This window comes from Papilio machaon, chromosome 7, assembly GCF_912999745.1.
Source record: "Papilio machaon chromosome 7, ilPapMach1.1, whole genome shotgun sequence".
Classification (NCBI taxonomy): Eukaryota; Metazoa; Arthropoda; class Insecta; order Lepidoptera; family Papilionidae; genus Papilio; species Papilio machaon.
This window is the reverse complement of record NC_059992.1, coordinates 73,671-92,451: the sequence shown is the minus strand read 5'-3', so window position 1 is coordinate 92,451 and position 18,781 is coordinate 73,671. Positions and strand designations below refer to the sequence as shown.

The window sequence follows — 18,781 nt, the reverse complement described above, 5'->3', positions numbered from 1 at the left end:
GGTAAGACGGATGATGATGGGAATCCGCCTTTAGGTACCGATCGGTGTGCGTCGGTTTCCTGTACACCGTGTGCACTAGACACCCACTCGATTCACGCTTCACTAATACATCCAGGAAAGGGAGGGTTCCATCTTTTTCCTCCTCCGTCGTAAAGCGTATCCTAGGATGCATTTCGTTCAAGTGATCCAGTAGCTGCCCTATGTGTCGTCTGGAAACTATAGCAAACACATCGTCTACGTATCTCAGCCAGTATCTAGGTTTGACTGGCGCACTGTTCAACGCTTCCTTCTCGAAATTTTCCATAAATATGTTGGCCACCACCGGGGCTATTGGCGAGCCCATCGCCACTCCATCCACTTGTAAATAAAAATCCCCTCGCCACTCGAGCGAAGTAAACACTCGCCCTGAAGATGGACCCCCGATGGGTCCGAAACTAGTCGGTGCCGCCACCGGACGATCAAAACGTGAGTTAAGCCGTTTCTTAATTAATTAATTATGATGTCTCACGAAAGTTTAAACAATTTAATTGCTAACCGTTACGGCGAGGTAGGGCAAACGCGAGTAAAAAAAGTTCGCTTCGCTAAGAATCAAACGTAATAAACTCGAGTGCGGGTTACACTTTGTTATACAGTGTCGTGATAATGGTGTTATACCGAAGTTTGCACGACCCAAACAAGTGAAGTGCTTTCGGGGTTACGAGGAATTCTTCGAAACGACGGGCATCAAAATATTGAAGAGAGTTATTAATGACTACCGCCGAAAGATTGCGTACGTAAACAATGAATTATATTGGTTACATATGGAATTGTCCAGCGTTCTAGAGTTAGATATATGGCAGCGCTTAGATACTATGACTTACATTAGAGCTGAGAGAATAAAGTTATCAACAAAAAGTACTCACGCTCATAAAATAAAACGCCTCTTGGAAAATAATAGCAAAAGTTCAGTTTGTACCCAAAACCAACATAGTTTTGGCAGATCGGATGGGAGTGTAGTAAATCTATCTTCACACGCCTTATCAGCTGAGGCGCAGAAAGTGCTATCACGAGGCTTAAACTTTGCAATAACACCTAGCAGAGTTCCAGTGGAGTCTATAGTATCTAGTGTCGAAAGCTGTCTCATGCGCAATAAGGTGCCTGGACCGGACGCTGAATGCCTTAGACAAGATATATCTGCTTTAATACGCAGACACAAGAGTCCGAAACAGAACATCACTAGGCAAGAGTTCCAGGCGCTTATGTCTCTTCGCAATAATCCGAATATTCTCGTTTTACCGGCGGACAAGGGCAACGCGACTGTCATAATAGATACAGCTGAATATGAACAAAAAGTCGATGAACTAGTTAGTGATACCAGTACATATAAAAAGGTAAACTACAATCCGACAGCTCGAGTTACGTCCAAACTGAACAAGATCTTGTCCTCGCTGTCAGATGGAGAGAGAAAACGACTACGTCCCTTGAACCCGACACCTCCAAAAATATACGGTTTACCCAAAATCCACAAACCAAATTGGCCGCTACGTCCCATTGTTAGTCAAATCGACTCGCCAACGTATAAGTGCTCACGTCACATGGCGGATTTTTTGCAAACTTTGACTGGGAAAACGACGAGCTTCATAAGGGATTCCACACACTTCATTCGCTTATTGCGAGATATAAGAATTCAAGATGACGAGGCAATGGTCAGTTTTGACGTGGCATCTTTATTCACTAACGTACCGGTAGCGGAAACTATTGATATAATAAAGCAACACCTTATTGTTAACAACTTACCTACTGAGTACATAAGTCTGATAGAATTTTGCCTCAAGAGTGGCTATTTCCTCTGGCGAGGGGATTTTTATTTACAAGTGGATGGAGTGGCGATGGGCTCGCCAATAGCCCCGGTGGTGGCCAACATATTTATGGAAAATTTCGAGAAGGAAGCGTTGAACAGTGCGCCAGTCAAACCTAGATACTGGCTGAGATACGTAGACGATGTGTTTGCTATAGTTTCCAGACGACACATAGGGCAGCTACTGGATCACTTGAACGAAATGCATCCTAGGATACGCTTTACGACGGAGGAGGAAAAAGATGGAACCCTCCCTTTCCTGGATGTATTAGTGAAGCGTGAATCGAGTGGGTGTCTAGTGCACACGGTGTACAGGAAACCGACGCACACCGATCGGTACCTAAAGGCGGATTCCCATCATCATCCGTCTTACCTATCGTCCGTGCCACGCACTCTCATCAATCGTGCACTTCGCTTATGCGATCCTCAGTTCGTAGAGTCGGAACTGACGCACGTGAGACGAGTTCTTGAGGACAATGGCTACAAATGGAGACAAAGCCTTAGGCTAGCAAACACGACCGGTAAGACACGGCCTCAGGTTGTGGAGCGAGTCCCGGCATATCTACCTTATATGCGGGGGGTGACGGATAAGATTGGACACTTGTTACGCCGCAAGTATAGTATCAAGACAATTTTCCGGCCCCTTACGCAGATAAGGAGAGTTTTACGTTCGCCGAAAGATCGTACCCCCTTAGATGGCCCAGGCGTCTACGAAATTCCATGCGATTGCGGCAAAAGTTACATTGGGGAAACGGGGCGCAACATTAATACCAGGCTCACAGAGCACATTCGTTGCATGCGCAAACTGGACAGCAACACGTCAGCGGTTGCGGAACACGCCCTTACCTCCAACTCTCATTACATTAGGTTCGACCGAGTGAAAGTCTTGGCTCGTGACAAAAACTTCGTGTCACGTAAGTTACTCGAAGCCATTGAAATCCGACGTCGACCTAATTTTAATAGAGATAAGGGTTGGTCTCTGTCTCCGGCGTGGGAACCCGTGTTGCTGAGACCGAAGCAGAAGAACAACGAAGATGGTGTTGAATACGTGTCGGACATCGTCAGTACGTTTTGCGCCCCGTTTAATGTTAACAACAACAGTGACTCGTCAATTTTGAACTCGTCGACATCGCCGTCGCCGACGCACGCAACGGCCACCGCGCCCCCCGCGCCCGCCGCCCCCTCGAGCCGCGCGCTACGCGCTATGGCCCGCAGTGCGAGACGCGACGCGACCGCGAAGTCCTCGAAGTAAACACTCGCCCTGAAGATGGACCCCCGATGGGTCCGAAACTAGTCGGTGCCGCCACCGGACGATCAAAACGTGAGTTAAGCCGTTTCTTAATTAATTAATTATGATGTCTCACGAAAGTTTAAACAATTTAAATGTATGTCAAAGTTGTGGTCAGAGGTGATCATCATGTCGAAGCACTCGCCTCCTTGTCGGCTTTTTGTTGACAACTGGCTGTGTATTTATGCTGTCTAATGGCCAGTGTTCCTGTAATGTTACAAGTTGATAGTTGCCAAAATACACTTGAATTATAAACGGGACCAGTTAAAATAAAATATTTTCAGTTAAAATTTGTGTTTCAATCAGATCCGGAACAACTAGATCACTAGCCCGCCCGCAAGGGACTTTTCCAAACCTAACCCAAATAATAGTCAACCTGAACTTAAATTCGAAAACTACAAAATATTTCTGGTGAAGCGCTTTCATATAACTGTTGAACACTAGCTTTTTCCCGCGACTTCGCGTGAAGCTTAAATTTTAAACTAAACCAACTGTATGCTTTAGAAAAATATTAAAGTGTAATATTTAGATAGAGAGGGCCTAGCACTGATATTTGCTACAAGCGTCTTCGTAACGTCATCGACAAATTGTGTACATATTAGATTTAAATCATATCGAGCGTGAAGTACAACGTTTGTGTTCAATGTCTCGCACTCAGGTGGGCACAGTTAATCGAAAAGTTAACTTCGTTAATCGTTAATTAAAAATTTAACATCGTTAAAGCGTTAAATTCTCGATAATTTAACGCAAGTTAAAGTTAATCGTTAACAGTTAAACATAACAAAATAATTTAATCTAACAATTGAACCTATAGTCAGTTAGTGGTATTTGTTTCTCAAGTACTAGACAAATAGTCCGGTCAATTTAGACATTCGAAGTAAAACACGTCAGTCTTCTATCACGTAGTGTTACATTTAGAGCGCTGGACGAACGTAACAAGAAGCGTCCATCGCTCGACTCGAAAGCCGCCAAAGACGAGGTTTTACGCAGCGTTAAAAAAGCGCCCGTGCAAATGTGCACTTATAGCTATATTGTCAATTTATCTCTATCGGTGTATGAAAATCAATACGAATGTAATTAGCGATTTCGGAGAATTTGATTTTCAATAAACAATAGGTATACTGTAATGTCTCAATATTTTTTCGCACTTGTGCACTTTTTTCCTAAACTCGCAATCTATAGGCGGACGATAGCTACTGACGGAGGACAGCTGAGCTGAGGCACGCTGGAATATTTTTTTTATTCTGCTCTGACGAAAATCTTTGGCGAACCTTTGTATTGAAGATTAATGATATATTTGTCATTGTGGAATGATGTTTCATCAGCGTATGCGCACACAATTAGCTTCTTGTTAATTTAGCTTCAATCTCGGTTGGAATTGATGCTGAATAGAGAGACTTACCGCCGTCTTACGAACTTGTGTCCGCGCGTCATCGCCCTAAGTGGAGCGATCATTTCAATGACTCGTCATTGTGGATATGATGTAATTAGTTAAACCGCCCGCAAGGCGTCGTTTGCTCCCGCCCTTGCGCCACCGTACCCATTGTCATCAATTGGCGGGCCACGGTAACGGCGTATGCTCCCAATTCGGCCGGCCGCATAAAATCGGTAAACTGGACAAAGAAATGGTATACGAGTCGAACGTCCACCACAATTATTTAACTTGTACGTATGACGGTGGGAGTCGGACTCGCCTGGAGGAGCGGTCGGCCGTCGTCGTGGCCCTCGGCACTTCCGCAGCGCGGCGCACGCGGCGGCGCGGCGCAGTCGTCGGTCGGTGCGCTTCGCTGCCGCTAACGGCCGCCAGTCGCGCCGCTCGTTCAGGCCGCGTAGCGCGTGTTGCGGGCTGTGGTGACAATGGCACTGACCTGGAGGACTGTGACGTGTGCCGCGTTGCTGGTGGCCGCTGCCGCATCGCTCCTGCCGCTGGAGACGGAGCGGCTACGCGCGACGGTCGGCGGCTACGCCGTTATGAACTGTCATCTCGACTTCCCGTTCGGCAACGAGATACCTTACCACCTTCAATGGGATAAAGACGTAAGTTTTGAGGCTATTACGCATTTGCCCACTCTGGGGTTCATATTGCCGATGGACTTTCATCACACGATAATCTATACAATTAACAAAATTTAAGTGTCTTTATTTAATAACGAAAAAAAGCATATTTCGTGTACCTGATGTATTTCGTTATGTAGTTTACGCGACATAGTTTGTTCGGGATAATCGTTGAAGCGGCTGGACCGATTTTGACGGGATTTTCACTGGAAGGTAGCTAATGTGTGCGAGAGTATTGTAGGCTACTTTTAAATCTTTTTTTTTATTTCACGGCAACGAAGTCGAGAGCGACTGCTTACTTCAAAACGGCTGGGCCGGGGATAGAGCAGCTTCCTAACCGTGAAATAATTTTTCAAATTGGTTCAGTAGTATCGGAGCCTATTCAATGCAAACAATTAAATCTTTCCTTATTATGATATTAGTATAAATGAGTCATTGTTTTTTTTTAATGTTTAAGTACATCATAAGAACAATAAGCAATCTGTCGAAGATAAATCTAGGTTTATCCAGCTAATGTTAGGTGTATGTTTACACACACACATGCCTTTTGTGGTAAACTTAAAGGTAACGTGAGCAATGTCTCGAGCGATGAGATTTGTGTGATGATGTGTGACTCGTATAGCACCTACCTAGAGTTGCCAGGTCGCCAAACCTAGTAGCCGGACAGACCAGCCAGTTTGACCGGACATTTGGGTAGAAAGATCGGACACCCTATATTATTTAGGATTATGTCTCAGTATTAATAGGTACACTCACGTTTGGGAAATGTAAAAAGCCTAACAAAAGCCGGAAAACCGTTTGTTTTGGCCGGACACGCAATCAAAAAGCCTACCTATATCCGGCTTTATCCGGACGCCTGGCAACGCTACACCTACCTATCTAAAATACACAATTATATTCTAGCTCTTAATATTATTTTGTCTCTTAACATCATTATTATCTTTCTTTTTTTTTACAATTTTATACCGTTCAAAAGTGAAACGAAAAAAGGATTCCCTTTACTGAGGTAAAATTGCGTCACAAACAGTAATGACATTTAGACAAACGACTCGACGAGACGTCAATCTTTGTATGAAACGCACCATCTATAGCCTGCTAGCTGTCGCCCTCGACTCTGTCCGCTCGCAATTAAAAATACATTATAAGTAGCCTATATGTACTTCTAGAATATGTTCTATATCTGTACCCAATTTCATCAAGATTCGTTCCGCCGTTCCGGAGAAATCTTCTAACAAACATGTATCCATCTAAATTCTAAACTTTCGCATTTATAATATGAGTAGGTTATTTGTCTGTGCTTTATAATTCGGCGTCTTCGAAAGCGGGAACTTTGGTATTAGAGAAAGAGATTAAAGTATTATAGTACAAGTGGCGGCGAGTTGCGGCCGGCTGCAGCTCGCGGCTCGCGGCTTGCGGCGCTCCAGATCCTTAATCATGTTAATTTGGTGCGCGTGGGCCGCGAGGATTGTGTCGCCCTCCACTGCCCGCGTGCCCACGCCCACCTGCGCCATGCACGTGTTGCAAATAAAGAGGACCATTTCCCACCACTAAATAGACTAATTTAAAATAGTCTATACAGTTACCACAACTGGAAATTTTGAAAAAAAATGACAATTACTGGGCACATGATGTATACTAACATTTATAACTTATAATGAAAAAGCAACTTTTTCAATTCTTACGTTGTTTTTAGTTATAAAAAAATTATCATAGCTTTATACTACATTACAATTACATTATAGACATATAGGCCACAATAACGTTTTAGTTTTAATAGTATAAACTTTCTTTATCACATGTTTGTTTTCTTTGTAATATTTTTGTAGTCCGGTTATGTAATGACGACGTTTACAATCGATCAGTGGCATCCACTGAGAAGGCGGCGGCGCCCTCGGCCTTGCTGCGGAATTGTTCCTCTCCCCTCTGGATTGTTTCAAAGCGATGTGACAATAGATTAATTCTGAGGAAAATGCGCACTGCATTCGCAGCTCCTATTATTCGGTCAGAGCGCAGCGCTCCAAATGTGCGCGAGTGCAGTGCGGTGCGGTGCAGTGTAGTGAGGACGCCGTAAACTCGGTGACGCCGGTGTTGCAGGGCGAGACGATCTTGTCGTGGCTGAGTGGCGAGGGCGCGGTGCGCGTGGCCGACCGCTGGGGAGGACGCGTGCGGCGTGTGGGCGATGGCGGCGGGCCGGCGGGGCTCGGCCGCGGCTCCATCAACGTGAGCGCCGTGCGGGAGACCGACGCCGGCTTGTACCGCTGCCGCGTGCTCTTCCCGAACCGCTCGCCGCCGGCGCGTAACAACGGCACCTTCTACTATCTAGAGGTGGATGGTGCGTGTGCCCAAAACATACATACACATGTTTGTAATCAGTAAACACCTAAAATTCCTGTCTAAATCCTTCCTACTCAAATTCTAGCATAAACACACATGTAGAAAGTCTGGCCAGCTGATGATGTTATAATTTAACCATATAAAAAAAACATTGCAGGTAACTCCTGCCTTGCAACTAACGAATTAAATAACGAGTAACACCATCATGCAGATAATAATAGTTGTAGATGCCAGCAATAATAATATCTGCTGTTACTTGCATGGGCGAACACGCTCGCTGCAATTCCACGACCACACAGAAAACAGGTGTGAAGTGGAAAAAATTCCGCTGCTCGTCCAAGGAGTGTTCATGCCGGAGGCCTAAATTTACTCCTCTTTCTTTTCCTACCCTTTTCTTATATGGATAAGGTGGGAAGGAGAAGCTGATTTGACAGAAAGAGGGTCGCATAGGAAGGGGAAATCTTTCTATGCGTCCTCTCTTCTGTCGATTAAAGGTAGGCAACGTATTTGCAATTGCGGGTGTTTATGGGCAGCGGTCGCTTCGCTGTTCCCGCGAATTCAGGTGGCTGCTGTTATATAAAAAAAAACTTCGAGTTCTCAAGAATGTATGCTAAATTAAAAGAGATCATTGAAGAATTATACAAAATAATATGTACGGTTTTGATTTATTATGAAGGAGGAAACCTAATCGTGACCCCCCCCATGAACACGACTGTGGTGGAGGGGGAGCGCGCCGAGCTGGAATGTGCGCCCCGGGCGGCTGGAGCCGACGTGCAATGGCGGCGCGCGGGCGGTGGCGACGCGCCTACGGCCGCACCTAACGGCAGCCTGGTGCTGCTCCACGCCGCTGCCGCCGACCTTGGCGAGTACGAGTGCCTCGTGCGCGCGCCCGACGGCCAGCTGCAGACCGCCAGCGCATTCCTCGACGTGCACTGTGAGCGCATCATGTACATGTAGAGAGAAAGAGCAAATGACCTGGTGGCGCCCCCGGTGTAGAGTGGCCTCCGGCGCCCCCGCGTCCGTTGCTCCGGTTATCGAAAGCCCAATAAAGTTTTTGCACCGCTGACAAATCGTAGAATTATACAAAGATAACACGCTACTTAAGTAAAGGCAGCGTAGTAGGGCGGAGAAAAGGTCCGGGCGTCTAACTGCGCATACATCCCGACGGCGGATGCGAGGGAGACAAAATAGGTTGTTTCCATTGGCTCTATTCTGTTATTACTATTGTTTTTTTTACTTTCACATTTTAAATATTATTGTACGTATTCAACTCCTTTACGTGTCGTTTTATACTCATTTTACAGATAAAGCGAAAGTTGTGTATTCACCTAAGGAAAGATATCTGGCCGCGGGCAAGGCGGCGAGCCTCGATTGCCACTTCAGCGCCAACCCACCGCTCACGAACCTGCGCTGGGAGAAAGACGGCTTCCTCTTCGACCCTTACAATGTTCCCGGCGTCTTCTACAGCATGAACGGCAGTTTATTGTTTAACCGGGTAAGTTGATCCGACACGACTAATGAGCATCTCGCCACCGCCGCACCCTCTACAACTATAATGAATACTGTACCTGGTTAGTTTCGATTCAGATAAAACAAAACCTTAACTTTTATTACTTTTAAGTTTTGTGTCTTGTTTAGCGATATCTCTTTGCAAATTACACTCGTGTTAACATCGAACATTGATAGAATTGAATTCATTTTATGTGTAGTTCGTACTGTGAAGTGTAAAGGTAGCTGTGTGAACGTGCGCCCGGATTCGGTTCAGAGCCCACGTATAACAGCACAATGTTACATTATTTGTGTGAAATATAATGTATATTAAACCAGCAATTGCTCGCGATTTCGTCAGCGTGGATTCAGAACAAATGACGTACCTATGTTACTCACGCATACCCAAGCTACCTTCCCGTCAAAATCACTTTAAGATCCGTCCGGCCGTTTAGACGGTGTTAATTATACATCTAAGATAAATAAACAAGGGATAATTTCGAAAAACAAGAAAACGTGCACCGCAACGTCCGGTTTGGTGTTACATCGGGCGGCGTTGGAGCTTCGGATTCACGACACTCCCCCGGTGCAAGTCGGTCCGCACGTCGCGCAACCCCGTATAAGTCGGTCCCTCCTGTTGCAGGTGGACGAGTCGCACGAGGGAGTGTACTCGTGCACGCCATATAACGCTCTCGGCACGGAGGGCGCGTCGGGCGGCGTGCGCGTGCGCGTGCTGCGCGCGCCTCGTCTGAGCGCTCGCCCGCAGCCGCTCTACGTGGCGCGTCTCGGCGACACGCTCACGTTGCCGTGCGCCGTCGCCGAGCCGCCGCATCACGCCGCACCCGCGCCCGCACTTCGCTGGACGCGGGTACGGCGCTCGCTGCCGCTGCACCTGCAAATGTTATCTTACACACAAACAAATTCAACAATGGTTTGCAGAAAGACGGTAGCTCGCTCCCGGAGGGGCGGCACTCGCTGCGGGACGGAAACCTGACCATCAGCGAGCTGGCGGAGGAGGACCGCGGTGTGTACGTGTGCACGGCCAGCAATGAGGCCGCCGACGTCGTGGCCGAGACCGAGCTGCTAATCGAAAACGTGCCACCGCGCGCGCCATACAACCTGACGGCGCGCCCCACCTCGCGCACCATACACCTCTCCTGGGTGCCAGGTGAGCTAGCCTTGCGCACCATACACCTCTCCTGGGTGCCCGGTGAGCTAGACTCGCGCACCATTCACCTCTCATGGGTGTCCGGTTAGCTAGACTCGCGCACCATACACCTCTCCTGGGTGCCAGGTGAGCTAGCCTTGCGCACCATACACCTCTCCTGGGTGCCCGGTGAGCTAGACTCGCGCACCATTCACCTCTCATGGGTGTCCGGTTAGCTAGACTCGCGCACCATACACCTCTCCTGGGTGCCAGGTGAGCTAGCCTTGCGCACCATACACCTCTCCTGGGTGCCCGGTGAGCTAGACTCGCGCACCATTCACCTCTCATGGGTGTCCGGTTAGCTAGACTCGCGCACCATACACCTCTCCTGGGTGCCAGGTGAGCTAGACTTGCGCACCATACACCTCTCCTGGGTGCCCGGTGAGCTAGACTCGCGCACCATTCACCTCTCATGGGTGTCCAGTTAGCTAGACTCGCGCACCATACACCTCTCCTGGGTGCCAGGTGAGCTAGACTTGCGCACCATACACCTCTCCTGGGTGCCCGGTGAGCTAGACTCGCGCACCATTCACCTCTCATGGGTGTCCGGTTAGCTAGACTCGCGCACCATACACCTCTCATGGGTGCCCGATGAGCTAGCCCCGCGCACCTTACACCTCTCTTGGGTGCCCGGTGAGCTAGCCACGCGCACCATACACCTCTCTTGGGTGCCCGGTGAGCTAGCCTCGCGCACCATACACCTGTCTTGGGTGCCCGGTGAGCTAGCCTCGCGGACCTAGCCAGTGACTATAACGAAATAAGAATAAGATTTTGACAAAAATTATGACATCATCATATGATAGCATCAAGAGCGAACACGGTGGGCGGTACGGAAGGGGGTGGGTAGCGAGTGCAAGGTGTGTGTGTGCGGCAGGCGGCAGCGGCGTGGACGCGGAGTACACGGTGTGGTACCGCGAGCGCGGCGCGGGCGGAGAGTGGCGCACTATGCGGCTGCTGTCGCGGGGCGTCGCCGAGGCCACGCTGCTGGGTCTGCGCTCCGCCGCCGACTACGAGCTGCGCGTGCTGGCGCAGGATCACTTAGGCGATGGCCTTTTCAGCAAACCCCTTGTCGTTCGAACGCTTGGTACATTTTTTTTATTGTAGTGCTTATATAGTTCACATAAGATGCACCTGCCTATTAACGGATCTCCCGTAGATTTTCCGTCGCCACATATATCCAGCGATATCTCGGACTGCCACGGAGTCTGTGTGGGTTCAGCTCCCCAGTGACCGGTGGCTCGGCCAACGGCTCCTCTATAGTGTCATTAATTTTTTTTTTAAACCGCCAATTTCGATGCACTATTCACTCTGGCCCTTAGGACGTCAGCTAAAAGGTCTGGATACTAAAACCTTTGAAATTGTACTTGGATTTAAAGTTCTTTCTCTGTATTTTGATTAGTTCTAGAAATCCTTAAATGGTGAAAGATTACAATGTAGGCCAATATTAGCATGTAACCAAATATGAAGTACGGTATAATAATTAAAATATATATACATGTTTAGTCCCGACTTAGTCTTGGGAACCTAACTAAAATGTAGTATTCTTTTTTTTTATGAGATTTTCCTCTACTGTAGCTTTATTGCGACAGATTCAGAGATAAGTGAAGATCTCGGCACGGCGTCAGCGGCGGCCATTACCGAGAGCGACGTCACCGCGAGCGGCGAAGTCGGCGAAGTCGGCGACGTCGGCGACGACGGCGAGGAGATGGAAGTGACCGTGCGCCTGATCGAGGAGGGCGCGTTGGTGCGCTGGAGTCGCGCGCCGCACGACCACACGCGCTGCTCCGTGCGGTGGTACCGCGGAGAGGCGCGCGACCCGCTCGCCGCCGCCCACACACACCACGACTACCTGCTCGGTCAGCCTCCCCTACTACCTACCTACATTACTCACTTGACGTTTGAAAAGAGATGCCTCCCTTTTCGAAATAAAATCACGAAACTTCACAAGGATGCTGTAAAAATGAGATATCCCGTGATTTTTTTTCTGACTGACAAATTTTAACTAGTTACTTAATACATAACATTTAATTTAATCAGACAAATTGATTTCATCACAATATAAACTTAATGTTACAGTGAGCGAAGTGGAAGAGGGCGCGGAGTATTTGGCGCGCGTGTGGTGCGCGAGCGGCGCGCGCGGCGGAGCGGCGCTGCGAGTCCCGCAGTACACGCGGATGCGCGGCGTGGCGGCGGGCGCGGCGGCCGCGGCGCTGCTACTGGCGGCCGCGGCGGGCGCGCTGTGGGCCGCGCGACATCGCCTATGCCGCGCCCCCCGCACCCCCCGCACCCACCGCGACAAGCGCTGATCACCCACGTCTGCTGCCTCGGCGCCCGCCGCGTCCGTCTCATCGATACTCACTTGTTGTTGATTTGATCATGAATAGGAGCAAGGCCAGCATCTACACGATGGAAATAAAACAATGTTTGATTTTTAGCGGAAGATGGGAAATATAAACGACAACCTGTTACTTGTTTCATTCCACACATTTTTAACTCGAAAGCGAAAATGTCGAACCCGAAGCCGAAGCCGTTCATTTATTAGATTTGCCTCCTGAGCGAGTACTGCGCGCCGCCGACACGAGACACCACTTTCACAAACAATTATTAACTTATGATAATTTAAACTAACTCAACCCATTGAATATGTATGTATATTTTTTCTACTAATTATAAGTTCTGGTTATGTAAAAGATAACTATGTAAATAGTCAAATAACTTAAATTTATGATGTTTTTTTTATTTTTTTTTATTTGGTCATCACTTACTTGTTAATGTGTTATTTAAAAGAAACATATATAAATACAAGATATTCTTACGTATATCTTATTATCTTAAAAATGATCATTGTTTAAAAAGTTTATATTAAAAAGTGTACCTAATGAGCCCGAATCTGTAAATACATATTATTTGTAAAGAAAGACATTTAAAAAACATGAAGACCGGACATGTCATAGAACAATTGCCAAAATTGTTATGAGCTTATTCTGTTGTTAAATAGTGTTGTAAAATGAAATAAAAACAAAAACAAAGTTAGACTTTTCTTTTTTTTTTTCTACATGTACACTAGCTGTCGGCCGCGAATATAAAAAGAAGGTAACAAGTAGCCTATGTGTTATATTAGGTTATACATGTATATACATGTACCTTACAACAAACATCCGTCCATCAATCCATCCTAACATTCGCATTTATCTTCTTATATATATAAAAGAAAGTCCTGTTAGTTACATTATTAGCCGCGTACCCACCTAGCGCACAGGCTCGCGCGGCAGGCTCGCGAGCCAATGGCTCGGCTGGTGTGGGCGCGCGTTTGCTCGACCGAGCACGGCTCGGCCCCGAGCCATCTGTTGTCGGTAAAGTTGACGCGCTCAAAGGTGCCTCAGTGAGCGCTGTGCGTTAGGTGGGGACGGTTATGTTTTGGCTCGCGCGCGAAGCTACTTCAAGTTTTGTCTCGTGCCGTGTTTGTCTTCTGTAATTTTGATATCATGGGCAGTCAGAAGGAGTCCAGTAGGTTTTTTTTTTTTTTTTTTTTTTTTTTTTTTTTTTTTTTTTTTTTTTTTTTTTTTTTTTTGATACATGACTGCTTTCGTTTCTTTAAACAATAAGCAGCTAGGAAAATAGCTGCAGATGAAAATACACGACTGTCCATTACGAATACTCGCGGACTTATGATGGCTCAGCCTGCCTCGCGAGGCGGCCACGGCCACGCGGAACAAAACTACTGAGGCTGCCGCAGGAGCCATCGCTCGCGATCCGGACACCGAGGCTGCCGCGTGAGCCTGTGTGCTAGGTGGGTACGCGGCTAAAGCCAAGTCACGGCTCGTGGTGCATACAAGGGCCAAAAAAAAAAAAAAATTAAAAAAAAAAAAAAAAAAAAAAAAAAAAATATATATATATATCATCGGTGTTTGCATCGTTTCCGCTACACCACACCACAGATGGCGCTGTATGAATAGTTAATCACGCTTGTAAGTAATTTATCTGGGCAGTTATATACATCCTACATTGATTTATGGTTTTTTTTTTTTTTTTTTTTTTTTTTTTTTTTTTTTTTTTTTTTTTTTTTTTTTTTTTTTTTGATTTTCCACCCGAGAGTACACCCTCCCGGGTGGGAGTATATTGTCATGTTCCACAAAATTTTATACATGATCTTACACATTAAATTATATAAATCATTGTTCGCGTGGTCCAGACAGCAATCTTCCTTAGCGATTTGATACTATTGTCTGACTGCTGCCTGGACACAGTGCTCATAATAAAGACTAACTTAAAATTAAACCTAAAGCTAGACTATTATAGAATAATTTTATACAACAAAATAAAACATATAAATGGATATGACATATGTGTGAATGTAATGAACAAGAAGGGTCAATTTGAGTCTTAAGGGTTGGGATTGTTGAACGCTTTTAAATGGTCAACTATATATGTGATGAATTTAGTGAAAGAATCAAGGGCAGATCTCTTAGACAGGAGTTCGGACAGGGAGTATGGTGACACCTTGAGGCACCTGCAAAGGAGCTTGTGGTCTAATCTATGGTAGGTAGGTAGGTAGGTAGGTAGGTAGGTAGGTAGGTAGGTAGGTAGGTAGGTAGGTAGGTAGGTAGGTAGGTAGGTAGGTAGGTTTTTTTTTTTTTTTTTTTTTTTTTTTTTTTTTTTGATTTTCCACCCGAGAGTACACCCTCCCGGGTGGGAGTATATTGTCATGTTCCACAAAATTTTATACATGATCTTACACATTAAATTATATAACATTGTTCGCGTGGTCCAGACAGCATTCTTCCTTAGCGATTTGATACTATTGTCTGACTGCTGCCTGGACACAGTGCTCATAATAAAGACTAACTTAAAATTAAACCTAAAGCTAGACTATTATAGAATAATTTTATACAACAAAATAAAACATATAAATGGATATGACACATGTGTAAATGTAATGAACAAGAAGGGTCAATTTGAGTCTTAAGGGTTGGGATTGTTGAACGCTTTTAAATGGTCAACTATATATGTGATGAATTTAGTGAAAGAATCAAGGGCAGATCTCTTAGACAGGAGTTCGGACAGGGAGTATGGTGACACCTTGAGGCACCTGCAAAGGAGCTTGTGGTCTAATCTATAATTTTGAAAGCGTGGGCAGTCCTTAATTAAATGATCAAGAGTTTGTGCAGTAGTATCATCACAGGGGCACGCTTCGTTATCTGTGATTTTGAATCTGTAGAGGTATGACTTGTGAAAGCCGTGCCCTGTGAGATACTGCGTGAATTGAAAAGATGTCTTAGCAGCAGACCATAGATTGTCAACGCTGTCTAAAGTGGGGAGCAAAGTACGTGTGTGACTCCCTTGAGGCGCGCTCTGATATCTCATCTCCCAAGACTGACGATGACGAAGACGTATTTGTTGTTTGATGTATGAAAGAGGGAAGTAGGCATAATCGGGGCTTCTGTGTAATGTGGCTGCTGAGTTGGCTAAAGAATCTGCGGTCTCGTTTCCAGTAATACCAGTGTGGCTTTTGACCCATAAAATTTTGATTTTCCCTATATCTCTGTGTGAGTGTATAATGTAATGAATTTTGGTGACGAGTGGATGGGTGTTACTCCTATTGTGAATGGCCTGTATGGATGAGAGAGAATCAGTAAAAATATATGTGTATGTGAATTTTTTATTATGTGCCCAATTGCATGCTTCTGAAATAGCAAAAAGTTCTGCCTGGAAAACTGTGCAAGTGTGGTGGAGTTTGTATTTTTTGGGTGTGGATCTATTGGTATGTGGGTCCCAGCATACAAATGCTGCACCTACCGCCCCGTCCTCTTGTTTGCTGCCGTCAGTGTAAATTTGACAGGCGTGTGGGGGGCAAATTTGGTCGATTTCCTCCTGGTTGCTTAGTTTACTGATTTCAGTATTTATTCTGAGTGCAGGGTGAAGAAGCTTGCCTGGTGGGGTAGGACGTTCTAAGGGGATATTGTTGGGTATAATGGGGGATGCACCTGTGAGTCGGGTGGTTTCTATAGCATGTTGTTCTAAAATTTTTAGGTCAAAAGGAGTGAACTGAGCGAGCGCTAGCGCTGCGGTTGTGGAGACAGTGCGGAATGCCTTGATCGCTTTAATTGCAAAGCCTCGTTGTAATCTCTGTAGGTCATTTTTTATATATAGTTTATGGGCAATGTGTCCCCAAATACCCGCCGCGTAAGTGATTATAGGTGTTATTACTTGATTGTGGATGGTCCTGATGTTCTCTGGATGTGCGCCCCAAGTGGGTCTTGTGTAAAGGCAAAGTTTATTGAAAATTCGACTCGCTTTATTTATAATGAAATGCACATGGCTGGTAAACGTCAAATTCTCGTCTATTATTAAGCCTAAATATTTAATTTCTTTATCAAAAATGAGGTTGTGATTGTCTATTTTAATAATGGCTCTTTTAGATCTGGGTGTGAATGAAATTACTTTAGTTTTAGATGGGCCGAACTCAAGTTTAACGCTCCTTCCCCATTTAACTATTGTGTCTAAGGCGCTGTTTGTATGGTGTTCTATCTCTTCGACGTTTTTTGCGGTAATTGTTAGGAAGACGTCATCAGCAAACGCCTGTATATGACATCCTGGGGGGAGGGGTAGATCGAGAAGTTCATCTAGGATTATATTCCAAAGGATGGGTCCACAGGTTGAGCCTTGGACGCATCCCTTGGTCATGCTTTTGGTGACTCGTGCTCCAGCATGCTCCATAGTGACTTTACGATTCTGTGTGTAACTTTGGATGAGTTCAAAAATGTTTCTAGGGCAGTTAAGTGATCTGAGACGATGAAAGAGTGCCGGCCACCAGGCATTGTCAAACGCTGCTTTAATATCTAGAGAGACCGCTATTACAAGACGTTTCTCTGATTTGGCAGTTTTAATTATATCCAAAGCGCTGTGTATGGCTGATATTGTGTTGGTCTGCTCTTTAAATCCGAATTGTCTCGTGTTGAGTTTATCATTTTTGTAAGCTATGTATGTGACTCGTTTGATGAATAATTTTTCAAGAAGTTTTCCGAAAACAGGGAGGAGCCCGATAGGTCTGAATGAAGTTAGTTGGGTGTTGTCTGGTTTACCATGTTTGGGGACGATTTTGACGTAAGCCTCCTTCCACTGCCTAGGGAAATGTCGAGCTTCGAGGCATTTATTAAAAATATCCGTGATGAGTTGGGGATAGTCAGACGCGAATTGGTAGCAGATGTCAGCAGTCAGTCCGTCTAGTCCTGGTGCTTTTTTGGGGTCCATCTGTTTTAGATACTCAAGCATTTCCTCCTTGGAAAATGGGATGTCGTCAGGGGTATTGGGGCTGTCTTTTTCGTGAGAACGGAGATTGTGGTGGGAGGGTTCTGTGTCTGGGCCATCATCTGGGTAGAAGTGATGCAGTAATGCCGTCGCAGTCTCGTGAGCATCCTTAGTGAAGGTGTTGCCTATTTTAAGTGTGGTGGGGGGGCGACGCGGAGCGGTGTCCTTAAGAAGACGATTAGTGAGAGACCATACGTTCTCTTTGTTCTGGAGTTGGCAAAATTCTCTGAAGTTTTTAGTACTTTCGGAGCGCAGATTTCGTGAATACTGGTACTTAAGAAGTTGTTGTTGAGCCGCCAAGTCTGCGATGGGTTGATTTAGGGATTTAGCTCGATGGATCTGGTGGTGTAGTTGTATAATGGATCTTTTCTGCTCCTCTAAGGACGGTGACCACCATGGGGGCTTTGTTTTACCCTGGCCTTTTCCCTTGACAGGCATGGAGTCAGTACAAGCAGAGCGTATAATGTTAGTGACATCATCAATAAGTGACTCTAACTGTTCAGAACTAAGAGCCGAGATGTCGCGATCCAGGATGTCAGTGTTGGTCATGCGGAGGTGAATGGAGTCTTTAAATAGGGGCCAGTTAGCTTTACTGCTGTTGAATAAGAATGTAGAATTGTTGGTAGTTCCAACGGTTCTGTTACATAAATCAAGTGAAAAGTCTATTGCATTGTGTTGGGAGGAGGGGCAAGCCTCTAGGTTGACTTGCCAGCCAAGAATGTGGTCATAAATAGAGGCTGAGGAGAGGGTAAGGTCAATAATAGATGAGCGATATCTATCATGTGTCACTGTTTCAAAGGTTGGTGTTTTTCCCCGATTGCAGACAACCATGTCATTTCCGTTGGCTATCTCAATAATTTCGTGACCCCTAGCATTTGTCCGTGCACTTCCCCAGGTGGAGTGCCAACCATTAAAGTCCCCCCCTACTATACGATGTGATTTGTCCTTGGCCTTGAGAAAGTCATCTAAACGCTCTAGTGTGTTATATTGATCGTTATCAGGTTCAACGTAGACCGAGGCGAAGTAAACACTACGATGTCCCAGGCATATATGGACAACGCTCAAGTTGGGAGATGAGTGTTCGCTATCACCCATTACATCGCCTAACAGTGGTTTGGTAAATATGCAGGCCTTGACATTGTTGTTGCTAGAACCTGGAAACTGGAAGATGTTTAAACCGCGTATAGGTTGGACTTCCCTGCCAGTACCTAGGTATGGTTCAGAGATAAGCGCGATTTGGTGATTACTAGCCATAAAGTACACA

General features: G+C 45.9%; 2 protein-coding genes across 2 annotated transcripts; both read left to right on the top strand.

The window, feature by feature from the left end:
• The first annotated feature begins 851 nt into the window (after positions 1-851).
• On the top strand, positions 852-3,320 carry LOC123721120. The gene is made up of 2 exons (XM_045678591.1): positions 852-2,901; positions 3,244-3,320. Exons 1-2 carry the CDS (start codon positions 852-854, stop codon positions 3,318-3,320), a joined length of 2,127 nt encoding a protein of 708 aa, XP_045534547.1.
• A 1,589-nt stretch (positions 3,321-4,909) lies between these two features.
• On the top strand, positions 4,910-12,964 carry LOC106712698 (protein borderless). Its single transcript, XM_045678560.1, has 9 exons — positions 4,910-5,162; positions 7,275-7,512; positions 8,191-8,448; positions 8,819-9,009; positions 9,646-9,870; positions 9,942-10,170; positions 11,084-11,293; positions 11,799-12,065; positions 12,286-12,964. Exons 1-9 carry the CDS (start codon positions 4,983-4,985, stop codon positions 12,513-12,515), a joined length of 2,028 nt encoding a protein of 675 aa, XP_045534516.1. The 5' UTR covers positions 4,910-4,982; the 3' UTR covers positions 12,516-12,964.
• The last annotated feature ends 5,817 nt before the right edge of the window (positions 12,965-18,781 follow it).

Coding starts and splice junctions, on each gene's coding strand:
- LOC123721120 (XM_045678591.1), top strand. CDS start 852: ATGACTTACATTAGAGCTGAGAGAATAAAGTTATCAACAAAAAGTACT. Junction 2,902..3,243: donor ATACGTGTCGGACATCGTCA/GTACGTTTTGCG, acceptor AGTTGTGGTCAG/AGGTGATCATCATGTCGAAG.
- LOC106712698 (XM_045678560.1), top strand. CDS start 4,983: ATGGCACTGACCTGGAGGACTGTGACGTGTGCCGCGTTGCTGGTGGCC. Junction 5,163..7,274: donor ACCTTCAATGGGATAAAGAC/GTAAGTTTTGAG, acceptor CCGGTGTTGCAG/GGCGAGACGATCTTGTCGTG. Junction 9,010..9,645: donor GCAGTTTATTGTTTAACCGG/GTAAGTTGATCC, acceptor CTCCTGTTGCAG/GTGGACGAGTCGCACGAGGG.